At 41.6% G+C, this 19,869-nt stretch overlaps 2 protein-coding genes across 3 annotated transcripts in view; one reads left to right on the plus strand and one right to left on the minus strand.

The window, feature by feature from the left end:
* Nucleotides 1-209: 209 nt before the first annotated feature.
* cenpv.L (centromere protein V L homeolog) lies at nucleotides 210-12,754 on the plus strand. Of its 2 annotated transcripts, none has more exons than XM_018245385.2 (5): nucleotides 210-742; nucleotides 9,199-9,315; nucleotides 10,385-10,454; nucleotides 12,264-12,378; nucleotides 12,514-12,754. In XM_018245385.2, the coding sequence occupies exons 1-5, from the start codon at nucleotides 444-446 to the stop codon at nucleotides 12,636-12,638; spliced, it is 726 nt and encodes a 241-aa protein (XP_018100874.1). In that variant the 5' UTR covers nucleotides 210-443; the 3' UTR covers nucleotides 12,639-12,754.
* Nucleotides 12,755-13,552: 798 nt separating this feature from the next.
* Nucleotides 13,553-19,869, minus strand: part of pigl.L (phosphatidylinositol glycan anchor biosynthesis class L L homeolog) — a 96,945-nt gene continuing 90,628 nt past the window's right edge. The window contains exons 6-7 of the mRNA XM_018246057.2: nucleotides 18,859-18,992; nucleotides 13,553-14,542 (exon numbers count right to left, since the gene is read on the minus strand). Coding sequence (XP_018101546.1) covers nucleotides 14,405-14,542; nucleotides 18,859-18,992 — 272 coding nt within the window. The 3' untranslated portion in view covers nucleotides 13,553-14,404. The remainder of the gene's footprint in view (nucleotides 14,543-18,858; nucleotides 18,993-19,869) is intronic.

Raw genomic sequence — 19,869 nt, forward strand, 5'->3', positions numbered from 1 at the left:
TATTATAAAGTTGCAGGTAGTTGCCATTAGAAGATGTAACTCCATTCAGACAGTCTTTAATACTCGGGACAGTGCTATTCCCTTGGCAAAAGTAGAAGTGTGTGAGGTGCCAATAGTCTCCCCCTTCCATTAGAGAAGAAGCAATGTTCTCAGCAGAGCCAACATGGCACAGCACAGAGGATGGCGGATTGAAGGCGCTCGGCACTGCCCCCTTGTGGATGTCCAGCGAAGCGAGCGAATTGCAAATGGAACGGAGCTAAACAAAGCGATAAAAGAGAGAAGAGGAGCTTCACCTTGGCCCCGTGCGAGACAGATCATTGGCCGCAGCCTCTGGCGCAAGAAGAGAAGGAGCTGTAAGTAGAGTTGCGCCTGCACTTAGCGCCTGAATCCCAGCCTTGCCACCGTGCCCCCCGGGGAGGGAAAGCACAGAAACCCGTGCCAAGATGGTGAAGGCGAAGAAGGCAGCTGTGAAAGGGATAGCGGCCGAGAGGAGCCGGAGGACTTCGACAGCCTCGGGGGTCCCCAAAGTCACCCCGCAGCCCCCCAGCCCCAAGAAGGCTCCAGCCAAGAAGGTGGCCGCGATCAGGAAACAGGTGGAGGAGAAGGGCAAAGAGGAACAGGAGCAGCGCCATGAGGAGGCTCTTCTGCTCGACCTGGGGGGACAGAGGCAGCGCTGGGTCAACTTTGTCAAGGAGCAAAGTCTCAGCACTGAGGAGGCAGCGAAACTTCTGCTCGACTCTTTGTGAGTAGCCCAGGGGGTAACTAGCTGGGGGTAACTGTAATTAGATGGGGGGTAACTGTAACTAGCTGGGGGGTAACTAGCTGTGGGTTGAATAATATGGAATCTGTCTTTACTGTCAGGCACCTAATATTCCTCTTGTGATTTGCTCTTGTTATTGTTCCTACTGCTCACTTCCCATATGCCATAGTAGCAGCTTTATTCTCTATGGCACACACGGCCCTCCATCTTTCCTTGGACTACACTTCCCACAATCCCTTTGGTTGTCAGTAGTGGGGGGGGAACATGGGAGTTGTAGTTGTACAGCACTAGGGGAAGAGGTCGGATATCTCTGCCCAGGGTGACACTTCCATATGGAATGATTACACTGGAATAAATGTGCTTCTCATGCTCCTTTAGTTGTTCCATGTCAAGTTGTTTAGCTGGTAAGTGGCCGGGGGGATGTTACACCGGGCTGAGGGATTGTATTGCCTATAGGTGACCGCTATTATAATAGATAGTTTGGGCAGGTGAGACTGAACTATGCAGGTGGGTAGAGGCAGGCTCGGGTGCTTCATGTAATGAGAGGAAGGAATGGAGGGAAACCTAACATGGCCTCCTCCGTCTCTGAGGTAAAAGAAGAGTATCAGGCTCTCCCAACATTATACAGTTAATTAACCATTTGATACACTCACACACACACAGCATGAAGCCCCTTTCTATATAGTCCCCCCTCTCTTTCTTTGTGCTGCTGAGAAGAAAGACACTAATGAAGTCGGTATGGATTCAGAGTCTCCGTGTGGAAGCCATTTATACGAATCCATAGTCCGTTACCACACGACTTCGAGAGAAATGTGTTTCCGTCTCTTCCTCCTCCTCTTTCAAGCAGCAGCAGCCCCGCCATCATCTCTTCGTTATCCTCTCATGCCATTATTTATTTATTTTTATTTTTTTGCCACTATTTTCAGTCAGTCTGTGGCGCTGGCTGAACATAAATAAAGGTCCCTTTGAACAGGTTACTTGGGCAGCTCCCATACAAACGCCACCTGCCCTTTCATTGGATTTTGGCGACTGTATCAGGGCAGCAGGCAGCAACCTTGCCCTCAGCTTCAGATCTGCACATACAGACAAATGATAATGACCTGTAATAAATCACTGCTAATGACCAAGGAGACTTTAGTAGGCCAATTGCTTATGCAAACGGAGCCAATCCATCAGCTTATTCTTGTAACATGGAAGTAACCTGAACTGTGATAGACTCCGAGCCATTTCTATTAATGTATATATATTTTTATTTATATAGTCCAACCCATTAGTGTATGGAAAGTTCATAAATAGTGAAAACCCAACTCACAGGGGAGGATGCAAAAAATAACGTATTAACAGGGCACATCATGGAGCTGAATGCAGGCTTTCCAAGAGCTTCTGCAGCAGATGGGAACCCAGCTGCTTCAGGCTTTGAGGGGTAACATCTCATCTTCCATGGCGGATTCAATGGTGGGGCCAGGATCAGTCAGACAATGGGCTCTGTGCCTCGCAGGACAGCTGCACCAATTCATGATTCACCCACTGAATGTGTATTATATAGCTGCCAGTCACAGCGTATAGCTCTACAATTACCCCCAGTGCAAACCAGTATCAAACCATCATCCTGGCACAGATTTTGCATCTTGTTTTTAACCTTCCACATGATAAACTGCTGGATGATTATTTGATGTGGGTTTTATCCAGAGATAATGCCACCTAGCACTGAATTTAGTCTTATTGCATTCAAATCGATTCCATTTATATTGATATTCACAAAAGCTACTTGCTGTGTAGCCGACCAGATCGGGCTTGTAGTTTAACAATAGCTAGAGATGGAACCAAAAGAGAGAGGCGCTTGATACTGTATTTATTAATTTAATTATACTCTTGATACCATATTTATTAATTTCATTATACTCTTGATACCATATTTATTAATTTAATTATACTCTTGATACCATATTTATTAATTTAATTATACTCTACTAAGGCCCATTGTTCACTGTAGAGCCATGTATTCAACCTAGATTAATATATAGGGGAAACGCCATTAAAGATCTGAAATGAATAACCCTAATTTGCATATTCAGATTGTTTTAAAAAAAAAACTTTCAAGTGGAAAAAAAATTGTAATTTCTTCAGCGCTGTAAAATCACTTTAAGGGTTTGAATTCGGTTCAGCTGAGCAGCAAGGAATCCTGCAAAAAATGCTGGGACTTGGGCCAAATCCCTAGTAAATCATAAGCCTATTTCTTTTCTTTTAACTTTATTTCTGTTTCAAACACATACATTATGAGGTGCACCCAGCATGTACCGCAATAAGCGGTAGAGCATTTGCTTTCATTGCCATAGTTATATACAAATATAACTATGAAAAGGACAGAAACCCTCAAAAGTAATTCTAAGCAATTCTGCAATATACATCTCAGAAATTATTTGTAATTATAACTGCAGCAACTGAAAGCAGTATTTAATCTGTTCTTTTCTGCATTGCTTGTTCTGACTCTTGAAACACCATTGAAGAGATAAGATCTCCAGCCAAGATTCCTTTTCCCAAAAAAAATAATTCCTCCAGCGATAGGTGTTACATTTACAGTCATATGAAAAAGTTTGGTGACCCCTCTCAGTTTGCATAATAATTTACTCTACTCTCAACAAAAAAGATAACAGTGGTATGTCTTTCATTTCCCAGGAACATCTGAGTACTGGGGTGTGAAGCAGTAGTCAGTTGTATGAGATTAAATCAAATGTGAAAAACTGGCTGTGCAAAAATTTGGGTACCCTTGTAATTTTGCTAATTTGAATGGATGTAACTGCTCAATACTGATAACTGGCAGCACCAAATTGGTTGGATCAGCTTGTTAAGCCTTGAACTTCATAGGCAGGTGTGTCCAATCATGAGAAAAGGTATTTAAGCTGGCCAATTGCAAGCTGCGCTTCTGTTTGACTCTCCTCTGAAGAGTGACAGCATGGGATCCTCAAAGCAACTCTCAAAAGATCTGAAAACAAAGATTGTTCAGTATCATGGTTAAGGGGAAGACTACAAAAAGCTATCTCAGAGGTTTAAACTCTCAGTTTCAACTGTAAGTAATGTAATAAGGACAACGCCGGATTTGTGCTCCACACGCCCGGAGGCTGGAGGCGGCATGCGCATCTGTTTAGTCCACAGCCGGAGCACTGGGACAGGACGCAGAGTCCCTAGTGCTCGGCTCTGCATAAATTTAAGTGCGGCTGGGCGGCATGCCGCCTCTGAGCTTCTGTCACCTTAGGCCTCGCCGCAAATCCGGGCCTGAATAAGGAAATGGAAGGCCACAGGCACAGTTGCTGCAAAACCCAGGTTGGGCAGGCCAAGAAAAATACAGGAGCGGCATATGTGGAGGATTGTGACAATGGTTACAGACAACCCAAAGATCACCTCCAAAGACTTGCAGGAACATCTTGCTTCAGATGGTGTATCTGTACATCGTTCTACAATTCAGCCCAATTTGCACAAAGAACATCTGTATGGCAGGGTGATGAGAAAGAAGAAATTTCTGCACTCACGTCTCAAACAGAGTCACTTGCAAAAGCTCATTTAGACAAGCCACAGTCATTTTGGAACAAAGTGCTTTGGACTGAATTGCTACACAGCAGATTGTTTATATAAACTATAGTAGTCTTTCTGAAGCAAACACACCAGTATTACCAGTGCAGGGCAACAGCAACATTGTCATTCTTTTTTAAACATTTTCATTTTTTGACATTACTGTTACCTTTAATAGCAATATAGTGGCTCTAACATCTCAAGGAGAAGGAAATAATTTAATGGTATAACTAGGGGTGCTATTACGCAAGAGCCGCAACCCCCCCTCATGGGGCCCTGTTGGAGACATGGCAGCACAAGGATAGAAGATGCTTAGGCAGGGCCACCATTAGAAATCACGGGGGCCCCGTACAACCACTGCCCCCAACCCCCACCCCAGATCCCGTCCACACCACAGTTAAAAGACCACACAGACATCAGCACTAAAAAAGGTAACCCTCCCACTCACTAGAGCAGCACCCTGAAGCAGGTAGGTTTTTTTTATCAAAGAGAAGCACTGGCCTAATAAATTTGTACCCACTGGTGATTAACACTTACCTTCTCCTTTAATATTCATTAAAGACCATTAGTGATGAGCAAATCTGACCTGTTTCACTTTGCGGAATATTTGCAAAATGGCGCAAATGTGCCGAAATGTATTGAAGTCTATGTGTGAAAATTTTCTTCACCCATTGGAGTATATGGGTCATTTTTGCATTAAAACTTGATGAAAAATTTCGCTCATCACTAAAGATCATTCATATATATAGAGAGAGAGAGAGAGAGAGAGAGAGAGAGAGAATTGTGTGGGTGTATGCAAAAAAGCTACACAGAAAAAAGAGAAATTAAAGGGAACATTGGTAGAGAGTGTAGTACACATACCATTTTCTTTTACTGGATATTTCAGGAGATATTCATCAAAGGGCGAATATATATTTTACCCAAAAAAAAAACATATACAGGTGAATAGAAGCCATGGGAATTAGGAAAACTGTAGCAAACTCAAGTATATAGTGATCAGGGAAGATACCCAGGGAGTGGGCAATATCAGGGGTCATACCCGCTCCTGACCCTGTTGTTCAGAATGTCCCCATCTCCTTTGGTTTCTAAACATCCCTGGGTGTATATATATTCAGAGGTAATTTGATGAGTGCAGCCAACCTTGCTCTTACACTGTGGACGTCGTTGAGTTTAAATGAATATTTCATTATCTTTACTTTGATCCCAGTCATCTGTTTCCCCTGCTTGGCATGTGAGCCTGAACAGACACTGGCAGTGCACTTATATTATAGAATATATGCTTCTATTCTGTTCTGTGGCTCTATAGGGTTAATTCAAAAAATGTTGGATTTTAGGAAGCAGCTGCCTCTGCCAATATTGGGCAGTTCTTAGGCGGACAGGTTTAACGTTTCTGTCCGACGTAGACTGTAAAAGTATCTTGATGCTGAACTCATCTACAGAGTACTGATGGTCAAATCAGGTTAGGGTTGCCACCATTTTCCCCCCCGAAAATGGGCAGGGGGCAGGCCGGTGACACCAGGGGGCGGGGTGGGTGATGTTAGGGGTGGGACTGGCTGATCTCCATATCATTCACTTCAATGTCCTGTCCAGATTTCGTTATTAGCAGATGTAAAAGTCTTTTAAATGGTTCATGTAAGTGTTTTCCAATTGGCCACAACCCCTATAAAAGACATGTGTAGGGTTGTACCCAGTAGCCTATGAATAAGTATAGGCACAAAACACGTTAGGCCTCTTCCCTATGTCCCGTATAACAACATTTTCCCCCAGATCCCGCCCACTCTACATCTCAGTTAAAAGACCACACAGACATCAGTGCTAAAAAAGGTAACCCCCCCCCCACACAGACAAGTTATAAAAAGCTATTGGTGACCAGGGCCCGATACACTCGTACCCCCTGTGCCCCCCTGATGGTGACCCTGCTAATAAATGATTTTGTGGCGTGGAATTCCCTGTGTTTAAGCATACAGTATAATTGACACAGCAGCCGTTCTTAATCCCATGTTTATTTATACGAATATGTGCCTAAAAATTTTATAAATTTACTTCCAAAATGTGATTTTAAATTGTGAATTTGACCCCAGTTAATTCCTACCGGCCTTTGTGCCACATGCTTTATACTATTGTTTGGTCTATTCACTGTTGTGATTTGCTTGACCGTTGTGTTGGGATAATCGGGTGTATGTTACCCCTGACGTTGGTTGTGCCACGCAGTTCTCTAATGCGTCATTGTCACAGCCGTGGTATCAGATTTCATACAGTAATGATTTAATTGGGATCTGAGGCCCAGGGAATTCATGGTCAGTGAAGGGGAAATAATGCAATAAAGCTGCAGTCGGTGGAATGAGTCTCACGCAGCGGAGGGTTTTATAGCCGCAGCCACTAGAATATTATATTCAACCAAATTACCGATATCCAGCCAGTAACCCTTCATCTGCTCAAGAACTACAATTCCCAGCAACCCTTCCAGAACAAGGTGCTGTTATATATACTGGTATGTAAAGGGTGAACTAAGCCAGTACCACTGCAACGACACATTAATTAATTTGAGTCTAAAACTGACAGATATTTATTTTACAGGTGCAAAAACATTTTTCATTAGGCTCACTTTACTATACCAATCAAAACTAATTGTAGAGTGGTTGCTATGGGCTTTGCTGTCATTTTCATCAAAATAAAGTTTTTTTTTTAATTTAGCCTCCTTCTCAGCCTTAACAAGGTCACAGATACATTAATATATTGTGGGTAGAGTTGGAGAGAAACATATGAAAAGGAGAGAAGAGTAGCAGTTGGGTAGGAGTGAAGAAAAGCAGATCGGTTGAGTTGGAGTATTGTGTGAATAGGAGTGAAGCGAAAGAAATGGAAAGGAGAGAAGAGTAGCAATTGGGTAGGAGTGAAGAGAAGCAGATCGGTTGAGTTGGAGTATCGTGTGAATAGGAGGTAAAATGAACATGAATGGAGAGAAGAGTAGCAGTTGGGTAGGAGTGAAGAAAAGCAGATCAGTTCAGTTGGAGTATCGCGTGAATAGGAGTGAAAAGAAACATGAAAGGAGAGAAGAGTAGCAGTTGGGTAGGAGTAAAGAAAAGCAGATCAGTTGAGTTGGAGTATCGCGTGAATAGGAGTGAAGAGAAACATATGGAAAGGATAGAAGAGTAGCTATTGGGTAGAAGTGAAAAGAGGCATCTGTAAAGGAGCACATGGGTTGAGTTGGAGTATTGTGTGAATAGGAGTGAAGCGAAAGAAATGGAAAGGAGAGAAGAGTAGCAATTGGGTAGGAGTGAAGAGAAGCAGATCGGTTGAGTTGGAGTATCGTGTGAATAGGAGGTAAAATGAACATGAATGGAGAGAAGAGTAGCAGTTGGGTAGGAGTGAAGAAAAGCAGATCAGTTGAGTTGGAGTATCGCGTGAATAGGAGTGAAAAAGAAACATGAAAGGAGAGAAGAGTAGCAGTTGGGTAGGAGTAAAGAAAAGCAGATCAGTTGAGTTGGAGTATCGCGTGAATAGGAGTGAAGAGAAACATATGGAAAGGATAGAAGAGTAGCTATTGGGTAGAAGTGAAATGAGGCATCTGTAAAGGAGCACATGGGTTGAGTTGAAGAGTGTTGTGTGAATAGGAGTGAAGAGAAACGTGGTAAGAAGAGAAGCATTTTGGTAGGAGTGAAGAGGAGCATGCCAGGGGAAAATAAAATTGGTTACATCATTACATGTTGGTAGAATTGAGAGGTCTTGTGTGGGTGGTAATGAGGAGATGCGGCTGGGTAGGGTTGAGGAGTAGCATGTGGACAAATATAAATGTGGTACAGGTATGGGACCCTTTACCTAGAATGCTCAGGGCCTGGGGTTTTCTGAATAATGAATCTTTCCATAATTTGGATCTTCATACTGTACCTTAAGTCTACTAGAAAATCATGAAACATTAAATAAACCCAATAGGCTGGTTTTGCTTCCAATAAGGATTAATTATATCTTAGTTGGGATCAAGTACAAGCTACTGTTTTATTATTACAGAGAAAAAGGAAATAATTTTTAAAAATTTGGATTATTTGGATTAAGTGGAGTCTATGGGAGATAACTTTTCCATAAATAGGACCTTCCTGAGTAACGGGTTTCCAGATAACGGATCCCATACCTGTACTCCTCATTATCTCTATTCAACTGGACTAATAAGTATTTAGTTGAGTTAGACATGAAGAGCACATTCAGGTAGAACAGAGGTACAATGTGTGTTTGGAGAAGAGTAGCACTGTCTCAGTAGATGTAAGATAAATGTAGCCGATTCTATACCACGGTTGAAGTGGACTAATATGGCTATAACTATTCTACCTTGTTAAAAAAAAAAGTCTGCAAAGAAATAAACATAAAACATGAGTCGAAATGATGAGTAGTGTGTAGGTAGAAATGAGGTGAGTATTGCTCATCTTTACCTCTTTTACGTGGACTAATATGACTGCAGATATGAGGAGTAGTGTCTGACTATAGAGAGTAGCACATGGGTAGGAAATGGTTGTAACATGTTTGAATGGGGAGTATTTTGGAAGTGTGCCTTTCATCACTGGAGACTAACTTCAACTTCTCCCAGGACTTTTGGGCCCTGGTGGTGACATAGGCAGTATTTGTTCTTGTTCGAGAAGATGCTCCCTATAAATGAGTAGTAGTAGTAGTAGTAGTAGTAGTGTCGGAGGTACTATCTTACTGCTGCACCTCATAGTAGGGTTCCATCAGTGCTCTAAGGATTGAGAATACGTGTTAGGTGGAAACCTATTCATGCGCTCAATGTAAGGAGGCCAATCTTGTTGTTTCTCTTGATTATAATACTGCACAGAGTTTATGGGTAGAGAGTATATTGTATTTCATTTCTACCCTTTATGACTAAGGATTGTCTGTGTCCCCAGCGAGTACAAGGGCCTTGTGAAGCACAGTGGGGGTTGTCACTGTGGATCTGTGCGATTTGAAGTCTGGGCATCTTCTGATTTACACATCTTCGACTGCAAGTAAGTGCCCTGCTGTACTGTATGTATGTTTATTCACAAGGACGGGATCCTTACGGCTGTTTAAATGGTCTCCAACTTAAAGTGTCATGGGGTATTAATAATCCAATCGGAGCAAATTCTTGCACCTTGATGGTGTTCACCTTTCAACTCTAAAAATGAATATGGGTAAAAATGCCATATTTTATATACTGAACTTATTGCACCAGCCTAAAGTTTCAGCTTGTCAATAGCAGCAATGATCCAGGACTTCAGACTTGTTACAGGGGGTCACCATCTTGGAAAGTGTCTGTGACACTCACATGCTCAGTGGGCTCTGAGCAGCTGTTGAGAAGCTAAGCTTAGGGCTCGTCACTAATTATCCAGCAGAAAATGAGGTTGGCCTGTAATATAAGCTGATGCTACAGGGCTGATTATTAAATGCTTTACTGCTAAAGGGCTGTGGTTGCCTTGGGCTGGTAGAGAAGCCCAAAATATATTGTACAACATTTCTAGCTACTTCTTTAGTTAGGCTTTAGTTCTCCTTTAAAGGGCACCTGGAGCTAACAGAGCCCGCATTCCGGTTGGGGATAACAGTAGTTTTTTTTCTAAAAATGCTCCTGGTGCGAGCAGCCATGTCCAGTCACTCGCATTCGCATTACGAGCATGTGACATCACACACATGCGCATAATGAGCAATTCGGGGCCGCTTTTCATTATGCGATGCAAGTGACCGGACATGGCTGCTTGCACCAGGAGCATTTTTTAAAAAAAAAAAAAAAACTACTGTTATCCCCAACCGGTATGCGGGCTCTATTAACTCCATTTTTACCCAACAGGTGCCCTGCCCAGAACAACAAGTCTGCTGAATTAGTCCCCCCAAGAAGCTTATTGGTTTATGTATAGGGGCCAAAACAATGGTTGGCACAACCAATATCTGGTAGGGGCTTAAAAATACATCAGGCCATCAATGCAGTTGTTGACTGTGCCACACACACGCACCTTTCTGTCTTTGCCCAGCGTTATTCCATTATATAATGAAAACATTACATTTTGTTTCAAGGTCTCACGTCTTTCCCTTCACTTTTCATAGCTGCAGCATTTGTGTCAAGAAGCAGAACCGACACTTCATTGTCCCAGCATCCCGCTTCAAATTATTAAAGGTATGTGGCACTCGTTTATAGGATCCCCCTGTGATGTTGCACTAACGCATCGTGCAGTTCTTCCCTAAACCTGTAGCTCCTACAGCGACTTTCACTTTCACTCGTAACCCTACAAGTTTTATATACGTAGGACATACCTTTCTTTTAAATTAAGAATAAAAGTTGTGCTTTATTTTGTTAATTAGAGATTTGAGGGCATTAATGGTGGGATGGAGCAGCTTTAATGGATCATTCTTTCCCCCTTCTTTTCACTTAAATGTTCATTTAACTTGACCCTGCACACCATCATTTGTTTTTCTCTTTGATGGAAGGTGCTCCCATCTAACTACCATTACAAATCCAAAACTAAGCACAGACACCTGTGTGTTCCCCATGAATAAGAATATGCTGTGCGTGTTTGGCTTCATGAGGGATGGGTGCAGGGTATGACTGTGCTGACAGGACACCGGGGAAAAAACCTGGTGAGTCTCGCCCCCCATTCCAACCCTGGAAGGGTGGAGGGAGAGCTGGTAGGCACAGGCCGCAACAGAGTCCAGAACTCACCCTATGGCAGTCACCAAGGACATCGCTGTGGTGTTCCTGCCGGCATTGCGGCTCTACGAAGCAAAGCCAGACTCCAGGTATAAGTGCTTTTTGAATGAGCACCTAAGTGTCAGGCCACACTGGCAGATTCGGGGAGATTAGTCACCCCATTAACAAATCGCCTCTTCTTCGGGACGACAATCTCCCCTAACTGCCTTCCCCATGCCCTATGCCGGCTAAAATCGCCTTCAGGCGACACTTCTTTTTATGAAGTCGTCTGAAGTTTCCTCGTGAGGAGGCGGCTTCGGAAAACGAAGCACCTCGTGTGAATTGCCGCAGGTGATTTTCATTTTAGCCGACGAAGGGCAAGGGGAAGGCAGTTCGGGGAGATTGTCGCCCCGAAGAAGAGGCAATTTGTCGCTGGGGCGACTAATCTCCCCGGATCTGATGTGTGGCCTGACCCTACAGTTTTGCAGCCCTTAGTCTCTAGCATTTGTATCAGGGATCATAGTATATTATCTCTATGATCCTATAAGTCAATAATTTAAAGGAACAGTTCAGTGTAAAAATAAAAACTGTGTAAATAGATAGGCTGTGCAAAATAAAAAATGTTTCTAATATAGTTAGTTAGCCAAAAATGTAACGTATAAAGGCTGGAGTGACTGGATGTCTAATATACTGTAGTAGCCAGAACACTAATCTCTTGGTTTCCACTGATTGGTTACCAGGCAGTAACCAATCAGTGACATGAGGGGGGGCCAAATGGGTCATAACTGTTGCTTTTCAATCTGAGCTGAATGCTGAGGATCAATTACAAACTCACTGAACAGATATGTACCATGTGACCCCCCTTCAAGTCGCTGACTAACTCAGAGTTATAGAGCTGAAAAGCAGGAAGTAGTGTTCTGGCTATTATGTTACACATCCAGTCACTCCAGCCTTTATACATTACATTTTTGGCTAACTAACTATATTAGAAACCTTTTTTTATTCTGCACAGCCTATCTATTTACCCAGTTTTTATTTTTACAATTAGCGCACACACTTTTATAAATAGCTCACCCAGAATTGGAATTTAGGTCGAAAGGGAAAGATCAACCTTAGCTTTATAAACAGGGATTTCATTTCTTGCAGGTTAGATTTATTGCATCTGCTATAAAAAAGGTGATCTCCCCTTGTAAATACTTTTATGCAAAGACACAGGGGAAGGAATTGAAGTGTATTGGTGATCTTACATATAACAGGGAATCTTATTCACAGAAGCCTGTGACTTCTCTGTTTTCCCAGGGAGCAGATAACCTCACTACATACAAGTTCAACACCAAAAAGGCTCAGCATACATTCTGCAAGACTTGTGGCGTCCAGAGCTTCTACACCCCTCGCTCCAACCCTGACGGCTACGGTTAGTAAATTAGGGAAAGAAAGGAGGGAGGGCATTTCCATATCTCCGACCCATTTTCAGTTGCAGTATTTCATAAATCAATGGGACTAAATAATTAACAGAGAGGTGATACATTTCTTCATTTGATCCCACCAGGAATCTCCCCACACTGTCTGGATGAAGGCACCGTGCGCAGTGTCCATGTTGAGCAGATCAACGGGAAGGAGTGGGAAAAGATGATGAAGGAGCACAAGACCATCCGTAGCATGTCACAGTCCTGAGATGCCTCCCCCACTCACTTGCTCTGTGTCTTAGTCCACTACTTGTTTTATACATTTCGGCCGTGGCAGCCCGTCTTCTTTACTTTTAGTGAATAAAACTTTTTCTATAGACTTACTATTACAGTTTCTCGCTGAGTCTTTCATTGGTTCTCATGTCAGAATGCCAATATGAATATTCACATTAAACAGATACAATCAAAAGACAGCAAATATTATGCAGAAGGAGAAAATACATTACAGACGACTCAATAGTATGATATTGTCAAAAAGGTATACCATACAAGAAAATTAACAAGAACTAACAAAAAATAATTAAGCCAGTGGATGCAAATATTATAAAAGGAAAAAAATAAAAAGCCCATTAATCATCTGGAATGTCAGATAGGTCTTTTTACAGTTGAAGAAACTGCATTATTTGATCACCTGTGTTAAATCAGCCTAAAAAAATCTTTAGAATCGCTTCCTTGAGATTTAATACAGTAATTAAGGCTTCTTGCCAGCTAAGCTGATTCATATAAGAAATGGTGTCCGATAATGAGGGGGGGTTCCTTTTGTAGCCAAAAATTAAGTAAAGCTTTCTTGGAAGCAGCTAGAAAATAAGTAGTCAGTAATTCACTTTCATGGGAGATAGACTTTGACTTAGAAGTTGAAGAAAGCATATTATTATGTAGATGCAGTAAAACAAAACCCGGAGAACCTGCAGTCCCTCATTTGTACTGGAAAGTCCCAATTTTCTCTGCACGGAACAGCCAGAAAAAGAAACAAATTTTCTAACTTAGTTGGCTTTTAGCATAGAGCCCAGAACAGCTAACAGGTGCAAATAAGATACTTTGTAACAATTTTGAGACACAAAAAACTGATTAGATAACGAGAATTATTTTAATTTAATTTCATAACCTGCCAAATTTTGTAAAATTAACATGGTAATTAGGGGGTGTGGCCACAGAAAGGGGTGTGGTCAAAAAATTAGCTGTGCTACATGTGAAAATAAATTTTGTCCCTCTTTTTACTTCCAAAATGTTGGGAGGTATGCATTTGTAAAGTCTCAGATCCTGAATCTGACCAAAAGTTTCACTGGATCATGCCCAGTATCTCTTTCACTAGACGTAAACCCACAATTCTTTTCTTAAATCCCCAACTCACCCTTTTAATTAGGGTTCACTTTTATGTACCTTGTGGTATAATTTATAATGGTACGTTCCAAGGGGTTAGTTATGAGGATGTTGCAGTCTGTCCTGTAATAATACTATATTGCACTTTCATGTGTAACGAATGTTCCCTATAATAGTGGCAAGGTCAGACCCTTTGGTGAACTGCTCTCCACTTTAACAAATGGAAGGACAACATTGTTGGCAATGATCCACTTTGCTAATCAACGAACATGACTCACAGGAGATAGAGGTGGCCTGAATAGCAGAAAAGTAAAATACACAGTAATTTTGAAATAAAAATAATATTTAATGAAACATATAAATTCGGCCTCGTGTTTTTATACAGGTCATGGAACGCCGAGGTTACTTCTAATATCCTCATATTTTGCAACTGGGGGTACTTTATTTATATAATGGTAATTCATACAGTATGTCAGTAGCCAGGCCTAACCTGACTTGCTTTATTCATTTGTTTATCTGCTACACGGGGCCGTCATTGAAGGAATGATGTCACAGTTCATGAGGTGCTGGTATGGTATTTGGGTTGATTTGACTGAAATGAATGATAAAGGTCAGTGGTGGATCCTAAAGCACAAATACAATATAGTGCTGCTGTCATTGGCTTTTCTCTTTGGTGTCTGGTTCATTTGCACGGAACAGGAACCTCAATGAGTTGATCACCATGTAACGGGAAAAGAGCAGGTACAGATGGCGGAACCAGAGCAGTTGGCTTTGGTGACAAGTCATGGCCTCCTGTAGGAAAATCACACACAAAAGAGCAATGTTTACTGCAGATATTGCAATTCAAATAATGTTACGGTTATAGTGAGGAACCTATGACGGTGAACTGGCACCGAAGGTAAGCCGGGGATAACAGCGGGCTCCTCAGCAGTATGGAGGGGGCTGCGAGCAGGAAGTGTCAGTGGGTTGTATTGCAGTTTCAGGGAAAATGCTGAAGACAGTCAGGGCGTGACCGGGGTCGAGAATTGTAAGCAAGGAGTACCGAACGTCTAAGCCGAGGGGAAATACAGAAAGCGGGTCTAGAACTAGCCCAGTCAAACCAGGAAATTGAAACCTTTTGAATCTTACTGAAACAATCTAACTACGGTCGGACTTACTGTTTAGACGCCCCAAGACGAGCTCCGTTCGCCCGTCTCCTCCTCCCCCCTTTTTTCCGCTTCACGTCTCCTCCCCTTCCCCTCCCCATCTCCTAACCGCCCACTTCCTTTAGGTGCGAGCGTGCGCACAGGCAGATGCAGAAATCGTCCGGCGGACCAGCGCTGGAGACATGCGGGAGATTTTCATGTACTTGAATGCGGCTGGGCGGCACGCCGCCCCTGAAACTCTACCGCCCTAGGCCCGTGCCTTTGTGGCCTTGCCACAAATCTGGGCCTGAACTACAGTAGAACCCCCATTTTACATCCCCTGAATTTAAGTTTTCCTCATTGTACATTGTCGTTTTGTGGTCCCACCTATGTATTAGGCATAATATTTCCCTGATTTTACATTTTCCTGGATTTTACACCATTTGTTTCTGAAAAAAGTAAAAATGGGGGTTCTACTGTAGTAGCAACTTGCGTAATAATTAACCAATTGTACTGGCAACTTCACCACTTAACTCCCGAACTGCTCGGCAATATTTCCTAACAATCATAATACCTATATGTGTAAAGTATAATTTTAATAAATCATATCTATGATCTATCATTTAATGGGTCCACACACTCCCTTTACCTTGGGAATGATGAATCGTTTAGTACAGACACATCTTTATGTATAGTGACTCGCTGATCCCACCAGAGGTACAACTTGTACTGTGTTTATTTGCTTGGTTTTGGGGACTTCGATGCCTTTAGGGTCACAGTAAATGACCTCTATACCTGCCGACAGACAAGGAAGTAGAGAGAAGCTGCAATCTTCTGGGCTGTCTGCCTGAATGAGTAGATCAGCAGCAAATGCCATGTATGGGGCATCTAATGCTGTCTGTTTGTCTGGCACAATGGCCACCCAGAGGGAAAAAGAAGAGCTTTGGCCACAGAAAGCGTGGCAGATACCTGTAATTCCATGGGAGAAATGGAACTAAGGTGATGGGATCTCAACACTGTATTATATGACTACTGCTTGGTATCAATATTACATGGAACCCCTCGCAGCATGCACCTCTACACAAGGGCCGCTTATATATTGTCGGAACTCCAGAGCCTGTGTGAGGGCCAGTCATACATTCCCGATTGATGGCCAGCTATTTCTAGGTGTGGGCTAAACCTAGGTGAGCTCTTTGCTTGACCACCCTAAGCAGACCCAGGGAGCACCTGTAAGGCTTTATACTGGGATACTGAGCAAAGGCCCAGTCTGTTATGCTGAGATCTCGGTAAGGTGCCTGTACATAACCAGGAGTTGGTGGAAGGGAAACAGGAGACATGGCAGCCACTAGAGCCATTGATTCCAAAAAAAAATGCCGGCTACTTATTAAAATTTATTTTCCTGAGCTATGAGCATATCTATAAAAGATGAACAGGTTATGGGACCTGTGATCCAGAATGCTCAGGACATGGGGTTTTCTGGATAAGGGATCTCTCCGTAATTTGGATCTTCATACCTTAAAGAGATATTAATTACTCCCAATAGGATTGTTTTGCCTCCAGTAAGGATTCATTATATCTCAGTTGGGATCCAGTACAAGCTACTGTTTTATTATTACAGAGGATAATGGTTTTCCAGATAACGGATCCCATACTTATAGTTGAACTGTAGCCTCCAGTTCTCAAAATGGCCTGAAATTTAAAAAATAAATATATATCCAGTCAGAAGAAAAGGGGCAGATATAGGTCAGTCCTGATTAATGACAATCATTATGATGTTCCAAATGGTTCTAGCAAGGTATATTAACCGGAAAGGATAAACTGGCCCCTTAACTGGTGCAGTTCACCAACTCCTGTGTTACCCTATGAAACCTATTCACTAAAGCGACATGTGAATCTCAAATGAGGAGAGAGAACAAAGCTGCATCTCTAAGAGCCGAATATCAGCTGTGCAACTGAAAATGTCCTATTTATCCATATTATCCACTAGGGTGAGCCAGATGCACCATCATTCAGATCTGTTCTCATAGCACGGCAGGCTGCACTAGAACACTCAGCTTTGCAGCGATAGGACGGGCCTCAACGTGTACCCCCTGTTGGACAATATAAGGATATTGCATGTAACAGACAAGCTCCGTGGTTACATAAAGGCATGGGCAGCAGTTTGAGTGCTTTAAAGGGGTGGTTTCGCCTTTAACTTTTAGTATTTTATAGAATGGCAAATTCTAAGCAACTTTTCAATTGGCCTTGATTATTTATTTATTTTTTATTATTTGCCTTCTGTCTCTTTCCAGCTTTCAAATGGGGGTCACTGACCCCATCTTAAAACAAAATGCTCTGTTAGGCTACAAATGTAGTGTTACTCATGTTACTATTCAGACCCTCTCCTATTCATATTCCAGTCTCTTATGCAAATCATGGTTGCTAAGGTAATTTGGACCCTAGTAACCAGATTGCTAGAAATTGCAAACTGGAGAGCTGCTGAATAAAAAGCTAAATAACAAAATGTATACAGAGGTAAATTATTACAAACTGTAAAAAATATTGTACTGTCATTTATATGCCCAAGATATGTATTATCTGTCTGTAAATCAATAAAAAAAGATGTTTAAAGATAAAAAACAAACAAACTCAAAAACAAAAAATAATAAAAAATGAAAACCAATTGCAAATTGTCTCAAAATATCACTCTCTATATTATACTAAAAGTTAATTCAAGGGTGAACAACCCCTTTAATACAAATAATGGATGTCTATGCACCTGCTGGTGCTTATGAAGTAGTAGAGGATCCATTATATATTGAAATACAGACATTTCAAAGAGTCACATGACACTAGTAATGACATCACCAAACATAGGCAATTTATTAAATTACATAACCACAGACTAATTATATAGTGAATAAAGTACCCCCTCCTGTAAAATATAAGAAGGCCTTGTGTTTTTATACAGGTCATGGAACTTCAAGGTAACTTCTAATAATATTATAATACACAAGTTTCAGTGAGTCATGTGACAGAAATGACATCAGAACTCACCGTTTCTAACTGATGACATCTCTAGTCACCGTTTATAAGGATATAATTTACAAGATATTCATGGCTTTTGTGTATTATATAGTGAATAAAGTACCCCCTCTTGTAAAATATAAGGATATTATAAGTTACCGTGGAGTTTCATGACCATATAAAAACACGAGGCCCAAGGCTGAGTGTTTTTATACAGGTCATGGAACTCCGAGGTAACTTATAATATCCTCATATTTTGCAACTGGGGGTATGTTGTTTATTATAATACACAAGTTTCAGTGAGTCATGTGACAGAAATGACATCACTACTAACCGTTTAAACTGATGACATCAGAACTCACCGTTTATAAGGATATCATTTACAAGATATTCATGGCTTTTGTGTATTATATGGATATAAAAGCTTAGCTTGTGTGAGCTATATAGAATCATGCAGATAGGTACCCATCTCTACACTATCATGTCACTTTTATAAAACTAATACAATGCTTGGGACCTGGGGCTTTCAAGATAATTTGATCTTTCCATAATTTGGATCTTCATATCAAGTCTATTAGAAAATCATGTAAACATTAAATAAACCCAATAGGCTGGTTTTGCTTCCAATAAGGATTAATTATATCTTAGTTTGGATCAAGTACAAGGTACTGTTTTATTATTACAGAGAAAAAGGAAATCATTTTTTAAATGTCTGAATTCTGCTGACCTGCCTCCTCAGCTCAAATGTGTGTCTAGGGGTCAAAATCCAGATTTTATTGCTGGTGACATTACAATATCAAGTCAACTGCTGGGTGGTGACAGGGATTTCTCCACTGACTTCATGTGCCATGAGCCTAAGGTAGGGATGTGCTGCTGTTCAACAACTTTAGAATCATTTTTGGCCCATAAACAGCTGCAAGCCTCAGGCTGAGCTGCACCAGTCAGTATTTCAGATTAGCTCCCTATCTCAATATTTACCTTGGCCTGCTGGTACTGCTTCTCCGGTAACACATAGAGGACATCCTGTGGGCACAGCCAGCTAAGTGGCAGGTCTAGGACAGACAGATACTTTCTCAAAACGTTCACTGACTCCAGCAGCAGAATGGAGCACCCTAGGATAGAGAGACACGGGGTGTTAGCCAGAGCCCAGGCACAGCACAATCCAGCAATCTCGCAATCATATTTGACCAGGAACCCTTTTGTGCTATAATTGGCAATTTTATAGGAAACTGTTCCCCAAACTGGGAAACAACCCTTATTGGTTGATATGGATACTCCTGGGATCAAATCAAAGTACCCCCTCTTGTAAATTATAAGGATATTATAAGTTACCGAGGAGTTTGATGACTTAATACAGGTAACTTCTAATATCCTCATATTTTGCAACTGGGGGTACTTTATTACAATACACATGTGACAGAAATTACATCACTACTCATCGTTTATAACTGATGACATCACAACTCACCATTTATAAGGATATCATTTACAAGATATTCATGGCTTTTGTGTATTATAAGGATATTACAAGATAATGTGAGCTGGCAGAAGAACAATGGATCAACAAGGGGCAATGGACAGGGCCTAGTTTGGAACCAAAAATATAGGGATGCACTGAATCCAAGATTCGGTTTGGGATTTGGCCAAGATACAACCCTTTTTTCAGTAGGATTGGGATTCAGGCGAATCCAACTGCCTGGCCGAACCGAATCCAAAAAATCACGTGTCTTAATTAAACAAACAAGGAAGTCAAACATTTTTTTTTACTCTTTTTTACTCTCTTTCCCCCTTGTTTTCCTAATTTTCATAAGCAAATTAGGGTTCGGATTTCAGTTTGGTATCTGCCCGAATCTTTCACAAAGGATTCGGCCGAATCTTTCACAAAGGATTCGGCCGAATCTTAAAATTGTGGCTTCGATCCATCCCTCATTTAATAAAATACCACTTGCTAATAATAGCTGATGAGGAATGTCAATGAGGAATGCTCCA

Source organism: Xenopus laevis, chromosome 2L (genome assembly GCF_017654675.1).
Source record: "Xenopus laevis strain J_2021 chromosome 2L, Xenopus_laevis_v10.1, whole genome shotgun sequence".
Classification (NCBI taxonomy): Eukaryota; Metazoa; Chordata; class Amphibia; order Anura; family Pipidae; genus Xenopus; species Xenopus laevis.

Excerpts from the sequence above, each read along its gene's own strand:
- cenpv.L (XM_018245385.2), top strand. The coding sequence starts at position 444 with ATGGTGAAGGCGAAGAAGGCAGCTGTGAAAGGGATAGCGGCCGAGAGG. Across the intron at positions 743-9,198 it reads AAACTTCTGCTCGACTCTTT|GATTGTCTGTGTCCCCAGCG; the intron begins GTGAGTAGCCCA and ends TTTATGACTAAG. Across the intron at positions 10,455-12,263 it reads CCCGCTTCAAATTATTAAAG|GGAGCAGATAACCTCACTAC; the intron begins GTATGTGGCACT and ends CTGTTTTCCCAG.